General features: G+C 39.2%; 1 protein-coding gene across 3 annotated transcripts in view; it reads left to right on the top strand.

Moving 5' to 3' along the window:
• Nucleotides 1-7,633: 7,633 nt before the first annotated feature.
• The window catches only part of LOC100872781 (neural cell adhesion molecule 2), a 244,676-nt gene continuing 234,312 nt past the window's right edge, over nucleotides 7,634-17,997 (top strand). For all 3 annotated transcript variants that reach the window (XM_086904330.1, XM_086904328.1, XM_086904329.1), the window contains exon 1: nucleotides 7,634-7,903. In XM_086904330.1, the coding sequence (XP_086760456.1) occupies nucleotides 7,780-7,903 (124 nt within the window). In that variant the 5' untranslated portion in view covers nucleotides 7,634-7,779. The remainder of the gene's footprint in view (nucleotides 7,904-17,997) is intronic.

The raw sequence follows: 17,997 nt of genomic DNA on the forward strand, positions 1-17,997 counted from the left end.
AATTTTGCTTTTCTGTTCGCCCTATCGCGAATCCTTATTTCTTTTTTTTTTTTTTTTCAATAAATTCAATCGTTTATTAAGGAAAGAGATATGGTAAACGTCGTGACACAATGTAAGGATTCAGGATTCGAACGAAATTATTCCGTTCATAGTTTTCATTTCCCCCTTAATGAATAAAAAAGGGATATCCTTTGTTGTTGATTTTCCATCGATGGTTGAATTTTCGAAATGAATTTGATCGAATCGTAGTTACGTACATTGAAACACGTGGAAACAAAGAACATTGTCGCAGGTAAAATATAATGACGATGGTGAAACGAACGTTTCGAATTTCGGGCACGTGCACGATGAGATGAATTGTTTGGGGCTAAATGTCGGCGCACTCGATCGAAGGAAGGGGCTCGAAAATTTTTGACCGCGCGTTCATTTGATAAAACATAAATATAGTTCGTTTTCCACGTTTTCTCGAAATAAAATTATATCGCATCGCGGCGATCCAGGCCAAGCGTGTGATTTTGACGGCCCGCTTTCTACCGAAAATTATTATATTTCCGGTTCGTTGTTATTACCACATTTCGAGTATGTATTTTCATTTTATCCGTCGCGCGACCAAAAGCGCTTGTTCCATTTCCCCTCCTCCCCCCCCTTTTTTTCTCCTTTTTGTCCCCTCTGATTTTCATCGTATACACACACACACATACATACACGCACGCGCGAAGAAAGGAAGAGCGCCGCGTGTGCGGTTGATTTTAATGGAAACACATCGACACAGGAGAGATTTGTTATATTACGAAACGTGACAAAAAGATATTGTTCGGACAAGCTCTATCCTTCCTCGTTAGGGAAAACCGAAATTACGGGAAAACTTAATCCGCGGCCGTTCGACAAATCACGTTTCACCGCTATCGCCACTCCTCCCCTTCGAAATATTGAATTGAATTTAATTAATATTATTGCGAATAATTAAGAGGGGGAGCTCGTTTCGAATTGGTGGTAGGCTGGCTGGAAATTAGAATCCGTCCGTTCGACCAGTTATTCATTAAAATTTAACGTCACGTCAAATGTCTGAGTGGTTTATTTTAGGCCGATGTCGAAACGATCTCGATGTTCACTGAACGAACGAGCAACATATAGTCCCTTCTCTCCAATCGATATTTTTCTTTTCGTTTGCGATTACATTTCTTACATCAATTCATTATCCAAAAATTCATCTATGAATTTGCAATGTCACGAAACAATTTTATAAATATTCGTACTTTTTGAATTTCGTACGAATTACTCGACAAGTTGGTGGCAAAAGACTTTAGAAAAGGATATAGGAAATTCTATATAGAAGAGGAGGGGGAAGGATAAATCTGTTGCTCACCAAATTTCGTTCTTCTGTTCATCATTTTCGTTCCATAGACGACCCGGCAGAAAAAGCATCATTTCTCGGCCAATTCCTCGACGATAATGTTTAGAAGAATATTGCGTTCACGTTTGGGAAGAATTTTTATTACAAACGTATCTTCGAACCTTAATTTCTATCGTTACACCAGTTTCAAGAGAATTTTATGAAATATGATGAAAGATAATGCGCAATATGGGTGAAGATAAAAGTCTGCTCAAGATAAATACCGTCTGTGATTTCTTCTCTTGAAATATCATTTCTTTAATGCTACCACGGAATCTATTTTCTCTCTCTTTCTCTTTCAGAAAGATGATCGATCAAATTGACATTTTATCGAGTTATTTCGAGATACACGGACGACCAACGATTCGCAAATTCTATGCGGAACGATAAATTAAACGTGAAATGCGAACGAGACGAGCTCGTTTTCAGGCTGGAAATTATCGCTGCTCCCTCCCTGCCCCTCCCTCTGCCTGCCTGTTTGTTAAAACTTCGTGTTTTCAAAGGTATTACTTTTATTTACTCCGACCCCCTTTAATAGAGCCGCTATTAATCCTGTTGACGTTGAAATAATACTGAAATGCAGGAATAGCGGAAATGAAGCAAATCCTTTTTGCTTCCCGGTCCACGTTCTTTTTCTTGCTTCACGAGAGCCACTTTTTGTCCCGCGTGAGTTACGGTTTAAGTTTGGCCGGGTGAAGGTACGCCAGAAACCGAGAAATGAAACCGAGGGAAACAAGGATCGTATAGGTAATGTAACAAATGTTTCGAACACGATGATCAATTTTTTCCCATCGCATTTGAATGATATACAATCACCGTAATACAGGATCGATTAAGGAATTTAATTTAAGTGTAATTTTTTCTTTCTTTCGAAAGAGGAAAGCGATATTATTGCAATTTACGGTAAGAAAGATAAATTTTGTTCTGTAAAATTTACTCGATATACTTTACGCTCGATTATTTCCCTGTAAAAAAAATTCACACAGAGAAATTTCTCTCGTATCGAATCGGGCTTTTTCTTTTTTTCATCTTTTTTCCTTTCTCTTTCTTTCCCCCTCCTTTTTTTTTTATTCCACGCGAGGAATTCTTTATCGATAAAAATTTCCAGCTGTGGAAGAGGCGAGATAAAAGGGCAACAAAAATAAGGAAAGGGACGACAAGCGATCGCATAAAAATTGAAACGAGATCCTGGAAAGGTGATGGAATAAAAACAGATGTCATGTTTAACCCTCTACTTCCTTTCTCCCTCCCCTCTCGCTCTTTCACTAGCTCCACCACTCGTTTTTTTCTTTCTTTTTTTTTTTTTGCATCCTTAGCAAAGTGCTTCAATTATTTAAGTCGCAATGCAAACACGTGAAAATTCACTCCATTTTTTTTTTCTTCTCTTTCTTCCTTTCGTTCCAACCGATTCCTGATTTTTTTTTTTTCCTCGTTGATATCCGCGCGACACTTCAACGCGAAAGTTTATAGTGGATTATAAACAAGGAGGGAAACTGGGGAAGAAAAATGAAAAATCGAAATGGAGGAAAAAAGTTCATTGGATTCGCGATAATGTAATTCCCCTTGTATTTCCCTCGTTCTTCGTGGGAAAAATCCTCTTTAACTTTGACGAGGTAAAAAATTATCTTCGAAAGCAAGAGAGAAAAAAAGATGTATGCATGTACATAAATTGAGAATTATGATGTTACGGTGTTACGAAGTTTTAAAGGAAAGAAAGGAGAAAAGAATAAGAGAAGTGGAGAGAGAGAGAGAGAGAGGAGGGGGATGGAAGGAATAGAGAAAAATTGGCGTACTTCATTCCCTGTAATTGGACAGCATCGCTTGTAGTTTCGGGGAGATCGTGATGCAAATGTGGCCGTAGTCAAAATTAAAGGAAATCCTTTTTCTGGCCACGTAAGCCGCCATTTGGAAGGGGACGCGATCGAGTGAATTCTCGAAAGTTTCGTTCTCGAAATAAACATTCATTGGGGGCCCGCGAAGCTTAACATAACACGATACTCTTTTAAACGAACCTTCCTCCTCTTATAAAACTGGAAAAGTTTCGTCGAACAGGGTGCAACGTACAATAGCCGTCTAACAATACGCCAATGTTCTTCCACGATTTTATTTACAACGCATCGATAAAATGTTATTCGTTAATTAAAAATCTCACTCTCGTTTGCGTGGAAAAATCTATCAATATTAAGATTTATTAAAAAAAAAAAAAAAAAATCTCTCAATTTGTTCCATCCTTTTACATTTAATCAAATAGACTCATATCGCGTTGCTTCCAATTTCGCCCTTTTTGCTTTAAACAATCAATCAGTCACACACACACACACACTTCGATATTAATGAAAATATAAAAGTAATTTTTTATACAGATCTTAAGAAACGTAATATTAACAAGCAAATTTAAAAAAAAAATAAATTCATTGTTTAATATATCTTCCAGTATAAAACCTTCCAATTATTATTGTTATCATTATATCATACACCGTATCGCTATTATTATTATTATTATTATTATTATTAATAATATTGCAACGCGTATTATCATTATCCTGCATGTGATTTTATTAAGACGTAATCGTGGCAGATGTAATTTTAAATTGGTTTACAAACTCCGCGAGCGTAACTCCCTGTGAATAGGTGTATACGGTAATGTACGATGAGGTAAATTTCCCCGAAGCCTTGTCAGAATGTTGGAAGGGAGAAGGGAGGGGGGAGTGCGTAGGATGATGCATTCACCTTTCGATGGAACGTCCTCATTAACTCATTCACCAAGTCGTGCATCGGAACTCGTATCGTCATCGTGATTATGATTATGCGCCTCGTTTTCACCGATGACTCTCCGACACGCTCTCCTTTCTCTTAAAAGCTTCGCCGGTTTCCGTTTCATCGGAATACACGCCGTTGCAAAGGGTGGGCAAAGGGTTTGATCAAGAGCCGCAGTTGGTTGAAGATGGTTGGTGGAAAAAGGATATTCGCGATTAAATTAAATGTAGATTAAATGGTGAAAGAACGATGAAACGACGATGTTCGAAAATGAGGAAAATAATATAGGATGAGAATACGACGAGCTGTGTGAATGTTAAGTGTCTGGGAATCGAAGATTCGTTTAAAAAAAGAAAAAAAAAAAGAAGTAACTTGTTTAAACGAGAAAGTAAAAGAGATAATAAAATTCCTTTCGAATGATTCGTACACCATAAAGAGGAGATAAAATAGTCGATGAAAAAAGAAAGAGATGAAAATGATGAAGTGTGATATTGTTAATGGAGGATGTTAACGCGAAAGAGATCGAGGATCAATTATATATACACCATTTTTTAATTAATTAATTTTAACCTCGAGAAATTTCGAGCTCAAATCTTATTGCATCGGTAATTTCTCTTCCTCGCTCGCCCCTCTCTTTTTCATAGCTCGTTTTTTACCGATACACGTTCGATCATCTTCCCTCTGAATCTCTTTCTCTCTCTCTCTCTCTCCATTTTCTCTTCTGATAAGCTTCGCGACGAAAAGGGAAAAATACGAAAGATGAAAAAGATGAAAAACGAGAAAAGTAAAGAAATAAGTGACAAGAAGAGATAAAGAGAAAGAAAGAGAGAGAGAGAGTTTCCAAGAGGAAAGTTTGAGCGACTGGCGAATGGATTAAGCAAACTAATTTATAGGAAAAAAAAGAAAAAAGAGAAGAGGGGAGAGAAAAGGAGGGAAGAAAACCGGAAGTCCGAGGCAAAAATACGATTAACGTGGCAAAGTGGCTAGCGGAGAATCGGGTTTCTAGGCAGGGAGCTTGTTAGGGAAGGAGAGGGAGAGGCGAGATCACAGGAAAACAGGTAAATTTACTTCTCTCCCTGTGTAATTAAACACCCTCAACCGTGCCTCCATTCTGTGTCACACTCTGAAGGAAAAGTCTGGACATCCCGCTCCACATCCAGCATTAATATAAACGCCCAACCCCGTTGTTATTCCCATTCATGATTCTTCAATATCTTCTCGTCTCCTTGAAAATTTTTGCATTCCAGCATGGAGCATCGACACAAAGAACGGCTTTTGCGCTGCGATAAAGGGAGAGGAAAGGCGATGGCTGACTTGTAGGATTGTAGAGAAAAAAAGGAGAAAGTATAGCGGGATGGAAACAAGCACGCTTGGACGACGACGGAAGGAAAAAGAATAAGAAAGGGAGGAAAGAAGAAGGGAAGGAACAACATGCCGGAGAAACATGAAGGAATTTGCATTCAATTCTCGGTATAATTGACCAGTTCAATTCGCACCTCTATTCAAACGTCACGAAGAGAAAAATGTCGCTTTATTTGGAATTAATAGGAATTCCTTGCGAAGCTACCTTTCCTTCTGTTTCTCTCCTCATCCTTCTTTCTCACCCACAACGTTTCCTGTTCTTACAAGTGTGCTCCCGCGCAGTCTTGTTGCAGAAACTTCTTCAACGAGAGACGACCTCGAACGAATTTAGTTGGTGGCAAAAAAGAAGTAGGAGAAGAAGAAGGGAAATAGGAAGAGGAGAGAAACGATTGCTCGGGGAGGATGGCAAAAAAAAAAAGAATGGCGGAAAAATGTGGCAGGGGATGAGAATATTGATCAAAGAAAACAGGGACAAAAACGGAAGGGAAAGGATGTACGATTAGTTGTATTATCGAGTCTATTACATGGCCACATAGTAGAACCACAAATGTTCGTATTATTGAAATTCATGATACGCGTATATATTACATATACGCGTTATAGAACAGTGACCCGAATCGCGAAAATCAATGGTAATTTTCTCATATCAAAAATTATTTTTCTTTTTTATCTTTCTTATCCGATATATAAGCAATTAAAAAATCAAATAGGCAACTTTTAACGTTACGAATGATATTCTATAATGAATCTTTATCAACATTCTTATGAATATATATCTCTTACATATCTCTTACTCGAAAAAATTATGTATTCAATGAACAATTCACATTTAAATTCTCATCATGCAATTCTCACGATTATAAAACAAAAATAACAACGAGTATGGAAAAAATGCAGATGATTCGCGTAAAGGAAGGAAGTTTCCGCTCGATTCTCTCTATCATCAGCCTGTGTCGCGTCTAACTTACATTCAAATCAACCCGCGATGCAATATCTACTCGAAATTAACATAAATTTCTCTCTTTATTCATTTTCATTCACCGAGAAGCTGACTTCTTTTCCCAGACCATCCCGGTAGTCTTAGGACGCAATACTGCGCGAACACGGGCGAAAAAAGCGACTGGAAAGATGAAAGAGCGAATGTACGCGGAAAAACGAGGCACGAGGGAGATAGAGTCATAGGCGATATCGAGAGAACGAGAAAGAGGGAGAAACCATGCGTTCAATACGCATGCGAGGTAAAACATGTGCGCGGGCGCGTACAACGGAGAGGCTCTTTTCGATCGACGTAGCACCACGACTCTGACGATGACGTCGAGGAGAACGTGGACAACAACGACAACGACGACGACGACGAAGACGACGAAGACGAAGTCGGCGTCGACCAACGACGTCGACGTCGGCAGCTGGCTTCGTTGCGATGCGATAGTGGTAGTACTAGCAGTAGTATTACAGCAAGATAGCGAATGGTGGGAGTAGAGTATCGTGGAGGGGATTGGCGCCAGTGGAGAGGGAAATTAGAGTAGTGGTGGCAGCCACAGCGACAGTGGCGACGCTAACGTCGACCGTGGCAGCTTAGCGTAGCGGTGTGCACCGCACGGCCCGGTGGAGCAGGGAAATCTCGCCGAGTGCGAGTGGCGCGCATTACGTCGTTCCCGATCAACCGTCGAAATTATTTTATATCGGGCGTGAATTTTTATTATAGAACGTGTCGTGCGTTTATTACGAGGCAGTAACGTGATCACGGCAAAGTTTAAAAATCGTGTAGAAGATAGAAGAATTCGGTAGTGAATGTAGATCGGTCGAACGAGGGAAGAAAGACCGGGGTAATAAACGTGTCAAACAATCGCGTGCGATCGTTGTTTGCATCGAAAGTGATGTTACTTTCGTTTCGATAGTGATTGCTCGTGTTTGTGGCCGATTCCGTGGTTTTCTTGCATCACGAAACGGTGTTTCTGACGAGAGAGTGATTTTTTTGAAGTGTGTTTCTTCGATTATCGTATTTGCAACGTCTCGTTTCGTCGTTCGGTTTATCGATAGTGTCGATATTTAATCTACGTTCCTCTCAACTCGACTCGAAGGAAAATGTGGGCGCAGTGTGTGAAAGACACGCAGGACGAGGATATAGGAAGACAATTTCCGTAGAGTGAATTGAAGCAGAGGTCCTGTGATCTCGAAAAACATACAGTGTTAGTGAAATTGGTGGAAGATGCTGCTTGACAATCGATTGCTATGATCGAGCCGCGGCGAGTTCACGTGGAACGATCATGATTTACCTTAGGCTGCACGTCGGGAGGAGTCTACGGTGCAACACGAATGCAAGACACTGGAACGTGTTCATCGTGCCACTCTTCCCACTCTGGATTATCGGCGCCTTCTGTGTAAAAGACAGTGAGTACAAGAAACTATTTTGTATCATAAATATTATCTCGTGAATTTTAACACGTTCAGTGTTAAACGATACATTGTTATTGTTTACTAATCGTTATCGGAATACGAAGACCGTGTTTCTAAATTATAAGCAATTCTTGGAAATTCTGTACGTTCGAAAAACAATTCGGAACGTGTGATTTCGCTACGCATAAACTTATATTTTGTACACATAAACTTTTGTTTCGAACATAATGGCCTATAGGTTATCTATTCTCTACGCTCGAGTAGCTTTTCGATATATTTCGATATTCGATATATTTCAAGATTCACTGTATATATATATATTCTCCTTTTTTATAGGTTAGGTTTCGATTATTAAATTTCGAATCTTATAGAGCTAAAAAATTTATCAGAAAGTATCAATTTAATTTAATTTTCTCAAACTTGATAGAAATATTGCGGAATATTTCGACAGTATGGATCGCTTAAGTGAAATAATATCTTTTTTGAAAGATTGCTTCGAAAGTTTCGAGATAATGATAGAGGGAGGTATGTTTCTGCGTGAAGCTTTCGAACGATTCGATAATCTCGATTGTTGTTTCTTACTTGATATTCCGTCTACTTTAAACGATAATCTCGTCATTCTCGCGTATGACTTCATTGCTAGGCGATAAGATGTTAGATAGAATCGTTATCTAAAATTTCTTGCCAAAAGAAAAAACGATTTTCAGAACTCAGGTTTTGCATAGAGTGGAAAATGGTCTTTCCCTAAAGTAATGGGATCACGACAATCTGGAAACGTAACTTCCTCGAACTTTGTCACTCGTTCGAAACGTAGTACAAAGTTTCCAAGCTTTGATACACGAGCCTCGTGATGCTCCTCTTCCATTACCGAGAAAATTGTCAAGTAAACTTCCAACTTGCGTTAACCTATCCATAACATAGAATCGATTCTCTTGGTAGATAGGGGTCGCTTAATAAACTTGAATTCCACGATATAATCTAGCCGAATATAACTGGCCCGTTTCGTTAACGTTTCCTCGAATGGTCGTTGAGGATGCAGATGATAGAACCGTAACACGGTTACTGAACTTCCCTATCGTTTCCGGATTCAATCTCATTTTAAATTATGAAACAATAACATCTTCCATTATATCTAATATTGAAATGCAAATAGGTTTCAATTTTAAATCGAATAATATTTAATTAATGTTATTTAATTACTATTATTTAATATTAATATAATATTCAGTATTTAAATTATATTTAACGATATATAAAGTATCATTCATTAAATTTTAAATTTGTTTAAATATTTTTTTATTCTTATATTTCCACATTCTAATGTCGTTTCAAAAGCATTATTCTGTATAAATTTAATCCGTCTGTTCAATTTTAATTAAGATTCCGCGAATCGATCGAATGTTTTCCTCTTTAATCGAACGATCGGCCGGAAGTTTTATCGCGTGTTACATATTCATCGTAATGCCAATGTTGGACGCAGTTGGACGCGCGTCCACTCAAAGACAAGTTTCCGCTTTGACTCGGTTCACGGCATCGTATTAAGCCATGCATCGGTTTCAGCTGGCTTTTAACCGAGAGCAAGATGAACCATCGTGCGATTGGTTTCGTTTTATTTGATATTCAACTTGTTTCTTCACGATATACCACAACGAATACAGAAAGTTTGGAAATTGCGCGTTCGAGTCGAAAACAAAATAACAAAAGGATTCGTTGGAGGGAAATTTTCTTGTTTAAATTTACATTTTATATTTTTAATAAAACTTGAGAGATTAAAACGGATTGTCAACAAGTAATCTGTAACACGAGATATTGAAAACTTTGGAACAACAAAATATTTTATTCCTACGATTTTAATTAAATTATTTAGATTGCCTGCGCAAAGCTTATGAAGCAACGGTATAGAAACGATCGATGCACGAAAGATTACTTATACACGTATTCCTAGAACCATTAAAACTTTGTTACCAAGAAATAATGAATTAGATGAAACGTATCGTCATCCAATATTAGAAGCTCGAATATACAAATTCATAAATTACGAAAATTTATCCTTCAAGAGAATTCGATTCCACGCATACCCATTTAAAACGCTTCTACCGCAACAACATTACAAACGTGTTTCTTCCTTTGTCATTCTTTTCCTTGCCTCATCGATTTTCCATTTCGAAACATCCCGCTGAAAATGCGATTTCGATTTCGCAGTCGCGACTTCAGCTCAATTCCTCGGCGGAGGCGAAGAGATGGACGAGCCGAAAACCGCGTGGCTGAGAGTGCGGCAAGATTTAGTGCTCTGTCGACTCGGGATAAAAAATAGAAGCGCGTGGAAATTGCCAAGTCGGGAAAGTTCGCGACGTTGTTCACCTACGAATTGCGTTTCCCTTGTCGCGTGACGAAGTTATGGGTTCACCAAGTCACCAAGGAGAAGTTTTTCCTCTCCCTCCACGCAAGAACGTGGAAAGTATGATGCACCCTCCACCTCTCTCTCCCCGCTTCCCCAGTTCTTCCCTCCTTTCTAATCGTTTGGTCGCTCGGCTTTCGACACCGAGAAATCGACGAACGATTCTCGATATCTTCCCAGGAGGATATTACTTTTTAAGGCTTCGGGATTACGCGGCTATTTATTACACGTTTTGCGGAGGAACTGGCCATTTACGGGACACTGGCCATAAACACGGGAGGTTAAGCGCGAGGCAAAGCTCGACTCGGGTCGAGCCAAGTATTACTATGTTCCCTGTTGAAAGTAATGGCTATACTTTGCGTGTATCGCCAATATTCGCTGCGATATCTCACGGATGATCGTTTAGCTCGTTCAAGGAATAACATGGGTGTAGTGCATTAGCGAACCTATTGTATTTTATATAGTATTGTGAAATTTTCTAGTCAAACAGGATCGATTAGATGAAAGGAGGGAAAGAGGGAAGCGAAAGTGTTATATGTAAGATTAAGATTCGTGTGAAAGGGACGATTGTCGCTATCGATCATCGTGTAAGACGAATGTATTTAACCCTTTGCACTCTTTTTCGTTGGGGCGAACCAACAACTCAAGATTTCCCACGCTCGGTGTGGTGAATTTCTTAGCTAATTTAAAATGATTTTACAGACAAATTAACGTATAAAACGTGTACTTTAATATTTTATCCATCTTTGTATATAAAGAAAGAAAATTTGTTGAATATTAAAAATTGTTGCATTATATTTTAATAATAAAGTAATTGTTAAGATACATCCTCAAATATCGCAAGAAAATGTTGTTACAAATCTTACAATTCCAATAACGTGCTTTCATTTACTGTCTATTCTATTTTTCATCTTATACTACGTCTCTAGATTTTATCGCTATTTTCTTTCTCTCTATCGTCGATTTCTTATACGAATAGAAATAATCTCGTTATTATTTAATAACGAAAAATCAAACTTATCTTCGCTTGAACTAATTTCATCATCGTATTCCACGCTTACAAAACTCAGAAACTTTAAAAATAGTATTTCTACCGCCGAAAATGTAGTTCGATCCGCGATCACGGTCTAATTTCAGATAAAAAGATGTAACGATTCGATAGTATATTATTCTACACTTTATTAAGATTATACGTAAAGAGTTTAGGAATCCATTCATGAAGCGATATTTTTTCATCGTTGGAGCGCAAAGGGTTAATTTATATCGCGTTCCTTTCAAGTCAATTTTTTCGTCGATGATTTTACGATCGTGTCTCTTAGCTCGTGTTACAAGAAAAAGATGAAAGATAAAAGACACTGTGAAAAGATAGCATCAGCTATATCGGCTTGTTAATCTCGAGACAAGAGCTCGCCTAAACCTGTTGAACACCTTCGTCAAATTCTTGTTCTCGTTTCAAATTTCCATCGAATCCGATGGAAGTTCGCGAGCAACGAATGGAGGATTGTTTGTAGAGGATGCGCACGTTTACAGGGGAAAAACGATTTCTATCGCGCACGTGTATCATACGTCGAAAAGTCGGGATGCCATGTCGCGAATTCATCGCACGTAACCCGTCACCTCGTTGCACAGTTTTCCACGTTGGCTCATCCCGACGACAAACAGATCTCGACCTGCCCTCGAAATTTTAAGCCTCGAAGCTTACCAAAACGTGCGAAACGTTCTTCGGCTAATCGCGCCACAAATCCATCTTAGTCGAAGATCGCTCCATTCGTTGTTTGCCTTCGGATTTCGTCGAGCTCAGAATGCGAATATAATTATTTACAATCGCGAATGAATTTTTTTTCCGATGAAATGCGAATTTTTGTGCCGATTCGAAACGAATTCGAACTCGTGTAATTGAAATATATCCTAGTTGCAAACTAGGTTTTATGGCTTCTTAACGAATTGCTCATGTGAAAAGATTAGATTAGAACGTCATTTCAATTTTTGATCGATATAATTCAATTATCATACGAATAAAATTAACAGAACATCGATTATCGTTAAATATGAATTTACTATCACTTAAGAAATTGAAGAACTGACAAAAGTATTCTTGATTAAGAAATTGCTCGCTCCACTTCCGCTTCTAATTGACTTAAAATCGAAGAAAAGGCAAGGTGATAATTCGATCACAAAATGTAGTCCATTTACCGCCCTGTTATGGAAAGCACGAATTTGGCGATTTCGTTTCTCTCGAGAGCAACGTGTTCGTCATTTCTGTATCTAACTTAAACGTCTCCGGTATACAGAAACGTCGACCAATCATCTTATTATCGCATTATCAGGGTAACACGAATTCTGTCCACGGTGTTTACGCGTGCAACCCCCTCACAGTATTAGTTGGCGAATTCGCGTGCGATGTAGATGTCCATCGTTTTGGAAATTCCTTTGCGTGCCCTTCTGATAACCGAATTACGATTGTTCACCGAGCCATGTTGCACAAGGGTATCGAAATGGCGGGAGCAATCTCTCTCTCTCTCTCTCTCTCTCTCGTTACCAAATATCTCACGTGCGGATCGGACGAACGATTGATTTTCGTGCCGCCTTCCCTAATCCCTCCCTTCTCTCCTTCGCCCCTTTCGCCTTCGATTGATAATTAAGTCAATTTTCGCGTCAAATATGCGGAATCATTGCGGATGTCCTCCTTGATCTGATGAAAAGATTCGAGGGAAATTTGTAGGAAAGGGTGGACTTGCTTCGGGTTTGTTTGAAAGATTTCACCACGAAATTTAGCACGAACGAATTAAAGAATCGATCCTTTAATCTTTCAATTATTCAACACTTGGTAAGACTTGGTAAAGATACTTTTTAATCTGCGTTGCGACAAATATAAATTCTCTGTATTTCGATACTTTCCACACATATTTCAAGCTCGTTCTTCGACGATCTATTTATCACGATTGTGCATTTGTACAAGAATCTCCGTACAATTCATCAAGGAGAGACCACTTTTTTTCTATCAGCTCCGTTTGAAAAGCTGGATGGAATGATTGGATGGATGAACGAGGCGAAGTCGCGCGACACGTCACGCGTGTAAAACTTGGAGGTGAATTAATCGACGCCGAGCTCGGTGAAAAAGCCTCGATAAAAGGATGATGATCGTGCTCGGCCGAAAAGGAGCCTCGATTCGCTCGTGATTCGACGCCGCGAGATTGGAATCGAGTCGTAATTATTCAAATTGACCGCCACCCTTCGTTGTTATCGATTCGATGCGGGCAAAAAGGGAAGAATCGTTCCGATCTTGGTAAATTGACCGCGGCGAAATTTTAATCGAAGGATATGTTGTTATACGGTTTATTTGGTTTAATTACAAGGTTAATTAACAAGGGAACAATTCCATCATTATCAGGATGCGTTTTATTGGAAGTGTTTATGAAAATAAGCGAAGCGGATCTCGGTGCTTGAGATTAATAGGATTTGTCGAATATTTGGCGAATTATAATTTTATACTCGAACGATAATAATTACAACATTTTAATGCTACACGATTTCGCGTGTTCATTGATTAAGATCGTTCAAACTAACTTCTCTCGACAGTTTTTCATTTTTCTTTCTTTAATTACATCGTGTGTAATTTATAATCTCGATAAGTATTTCTCAAGAGGTATTATTATTATTACGAAGGGGGAAAGAAGATAAGAGGAGGACTGGGGAAAACTGTTAAAGCTAGAACTTATCTTCGGTTCTATTCCAGTCACGAGTTAAGAACGCAGAATCGTCTTTTCACCACGGATGCAGAAACGTTAGAAAGATCTCGTTCTCGCCAAACTTTGATAATTTACTCGAGTAATCGTCGTGGAAACGCGAACCGAACAAATCTCTGGACGAGATATTATCAACGTGCCTTCGAAACTTTAACGCAATATTTCCACGATGCGTACACGCATAAAACCTCGATCTAGCATCGTCGTTCCGTTTCTAACAAGCTATCTTACACGCATATTCTCGTATTATCTTCCTCCCTTTCGAATATTTTGCAACTCTTCTTAAATTTATCGCGCGGATTTCAATACCTTTCCAAGAATTAACTTAAGCACAATGGAAACAATGGAGCTCGTATGATATTAAGCGGAATCGTAGGGAAAAAAGCGTAAAGAAAGCCGGGGAGTAAAAAAGGAAAGGAGCAAGAATGGAGAAGGCATGAAAGGGTTTACAATTGTTAATACAAGGGAAAAGAGGAGGAACGAAACAAAGGGGAGGAACGTGAACAAAGTTTCGTAATCCTGAATTACGATCACGAAATATCCATTTTTACGCACTCTTCCCGACGATAAAGCTTTTATTTTGCGATACTCCTGATACTCCTGCGAGCAGGCACGATCGATCGTTGCGGTGCGATTTTTTCGGAAAGCTGCAGAACCCCTCCCCCTCTCTTTTATTACACACGCCTCGAACGGTATAATGCCACCGTGAAAAATGCACGATAAGCCGGGAATTTACTTGGGGGCTGTTAAACCCGTCGTGCCCGCGAAACTTTGCTTTCCTCCAAGCTCGAGATGATCTTTGAAGATAATTGGGGTGAAAACTCGGTGTCCTTCACGCGATAACACCTTTCTTTTTTTTTTTTTTTTTTTTTTCGGTTGGTCGTCGAGATAATAATAAATAGATCCGTCGTTATCTTTATCGCGAGGCGTAAGGGAGTAAGGGTGGCGGTGTAAGGGGTGTATTTTCCGCGCTATCGAAGCGAGCCTCACCCGTGTAATTAAGAAATGGGCTCGCGTAATTCGAAGGCAGCGGTTATTTTTATACAGGGCGTAAGCAGAGCTTGGTTTCAATAGGCAAGAAATTATGAACTAAGCCCGAGAACGAGGTAACGCGAGAAGGATATTCGCGGGTTCCTGGATGGAGCGAGGCCGGGAAAATCTTCCGGCTCGTAAGTTTTACGGTCGAGCGAGGTTTACACGATCCTCCGGGCGACGTTAATTGCGGAAGATTTTGCAAATGGAGGACTGTGAATTACCATGGTAACCGCGTCCCACCGTGGCGAATTTCGCTGTTCCTCTCCATACCCCCGTGTTAATTTCGCGTAAAAATATCAGGGGGGTTGTTCAAGCGCCGAGAACGTACCCGATCCGGGCTGCATTAATCGAAACGTGCGCGAACCAATGCGCGCTTTGCTCCTGTCGTGTTCATCCCCCGCCATATTTCTCGATTCTCGTGGAAGTTTAACCCTTTGCGCGTCGCCATCCTACATTTTATCATTTTATATATATATATATAAAATGTATAATTACGTTCCAGGGACGACTCTTGTCACTTGATTGGTAATCTTCTTAAATATAAATACAAAGGGTTAATCTCTGAACTGGCCATCTAGTTTCCAGTTTTTTAGAAAACGAAACTCTCCAAAACTGTTAACGAGCGGAAAATACAAAAGCTGAACACCTGAGCTCAATTCTATGTGTATCGTAACATTGTTTCGAAAAGTGTATATTCTATATGTATAATATAATTTACATATAATATGATTATATTCTAGGGACTCTTGTTATTTGATTGGTAATCTTTTTAAACACAAATACGAGTGCAAAGGTTAATAAACGCCCGGTTGTTCTATTTAAAGTATATATACAGCATGAAATATTCGTAGGAAGAAGTTGAAGGGTGATGATAGAGCGCGAATCGATTGATCATCTCTTCTTTTTCTTTTTTATTCTGCTTCCGTGGAAGCATCTTGAAAATTATGCAAATTTCGCCGATCCGAATGGGAAATTGATTCGGAAAAATTGACTCGTATTTTTCGTTGACTCTCTCGTTTGAAATTTGTTCGCGAGATATTTATCGGATTTCGAACGCGTAGAGATCGAAAATAAACGAGAAAATAGAGATCTTTGGTGGAGAATACGCTTGTCGTCTCTGATCATCCGCGTTAATTCTGGCTGGCGCGAATCTTCATGCGAAGAGGAGTAGGGCAAAGTAAATGTTAAGAGAGGATTTCGCATCCCAGAGACAGGGGATAGGACGAAACTTCACTTCGAGGACACGAGTGGTACGCATGAATCTCCTAGTTAGTCGTCACGATGGATACAGTGATTTTGCATGAATGCATCGAAAGGAAAACGCAATTTCCTCCCTCCTTATTGGTTTAGAAATATATCAATACGATAGAAATGAGATCCATTTATCGTTGTATGGATATATGGATATACAACCAGGGCATTTGTAAGTTTGGCCAGGCTATGGGTCGTGCTATAAATCAACCCCTTCGACTCTGTCAAATCACCATCCCCTACAATGGAACTCCTTAGGAATCGATAGTTCATCCGTTGCACAATGTCTCCAATCCCACTGCTGATACCATAACTCGCCCCCTTTATCCAATTCCCGATTAATCGTATCGATAAGAACCGTCCTCCATCGCGAGTTTATCCCTATTTTTCCTTCCTCCGTAGATCAATATTTCTCTCATAAGTCCATTTAATTTTTTTCTAAATTTCAAATTCGAGAATGGAAATTACTACTCGAAAGTACAAATACTTTGGTACTTTTTCGATAGAACGCAATTTATCTTCTCGACCCAGAAATTTATTTCTACCCATATTTTTTTCTAAATTTCGAATTCGAGAATAGAAAACTATCACTGAATCGTAACTTATTCCTCTTTTACGAATACATACAAAAAAAAAAAAAAAGAATTCGAACTACAAATACTTTAACACTTTCTCACGAACGAAACGATCTCGATCCAGAAATTTATTTCTACGCATATTTTTTTCTAAATTTCGAATTCGAGAATAGAAAACTATCACTGAATCGTATTTAACTTATTCCTCTTTTACGAACACAAAAAAAAAATTCGAGCTACACTTTACTTTAACACTTTCTCACGAACGAAACGATCTCGATTCAGAAATTTATTTCTACGCATATTTTTTTCTAAATTTCGAATTCGAGAATAGAAAACTATCACTGAATCATAACTCCTCTTTTACGAAAAAAGAATTCGAACTATTTTCACGCTTTCTCACAAACGAGACGATCTCGATCTGTTTGAAAACGCAATTTATCTCGGTCCAGAAATTTATTTCTACGTGATATTTCAACGATCATCGGCCCATCATCGGGCGTGCTACATCGGTGAAATACCAAGCTCGTTCCAAGCTCCTTTAACCCCGTCGACCGGGTATACCCGATACGAGGAACGCTCGAGAGAATTGCAAGGGGTGGTGGCGGGCTGGCGAGGCGGTAACGTTCGCGTAATGCCGTTTCCTCCGGGCTGAATATTTAAGCGTTCGCAGCCGACCGGCAATTTTCATAAAACCTCGTTTTTTACTTGGTGGGGAAGGGGAGGGGTGTCTAGGTAAGGAGGAGCGTGCAGGAAGATCCGGTTAAAAGCCGCTGGTGCTGTTAACTGGTTCCGGATGTAAAAGCACTAAAGGTCTAAATTATTAGCGTGGCAACATTATTACTATTTTTAATTTAACACGGCCTGGCTTTCGAGAAATTAGCATCTATCCGCCTTTTACGAGGGGTAAACTCTGCCCTCGACCTTCCCGTCAGGAAGGATGTGTTCTCGATAATCGTGCAGAAGAGTTTTTTCTTCTCCCTTTCTTTCTTCCTCCTTCACGTTTTTTGTAGAATCTTTCTCCTTTTTATAGAATTCTTTTTGTTTTCGTTTTTCCTTTTTTTTTTAATAATAACGTATCGA

The sequence above is a fragment of the Apis florea genome, unplaced genomic scaffold (genome assembly GCF_048593485.1).
Source record: "Apis florea isolate Af1SG1 unplaced genomic scaffold, ASM4859348v1 contig_2350_pilon, whole genome shotgun sequence".
Taxonomy (NCBI): domain Eukaryota; kingdom Metazoa; phylum Arthropoda; class Insecta; order Hymenoptera; family Apidae; genus Apis; species Apis florea.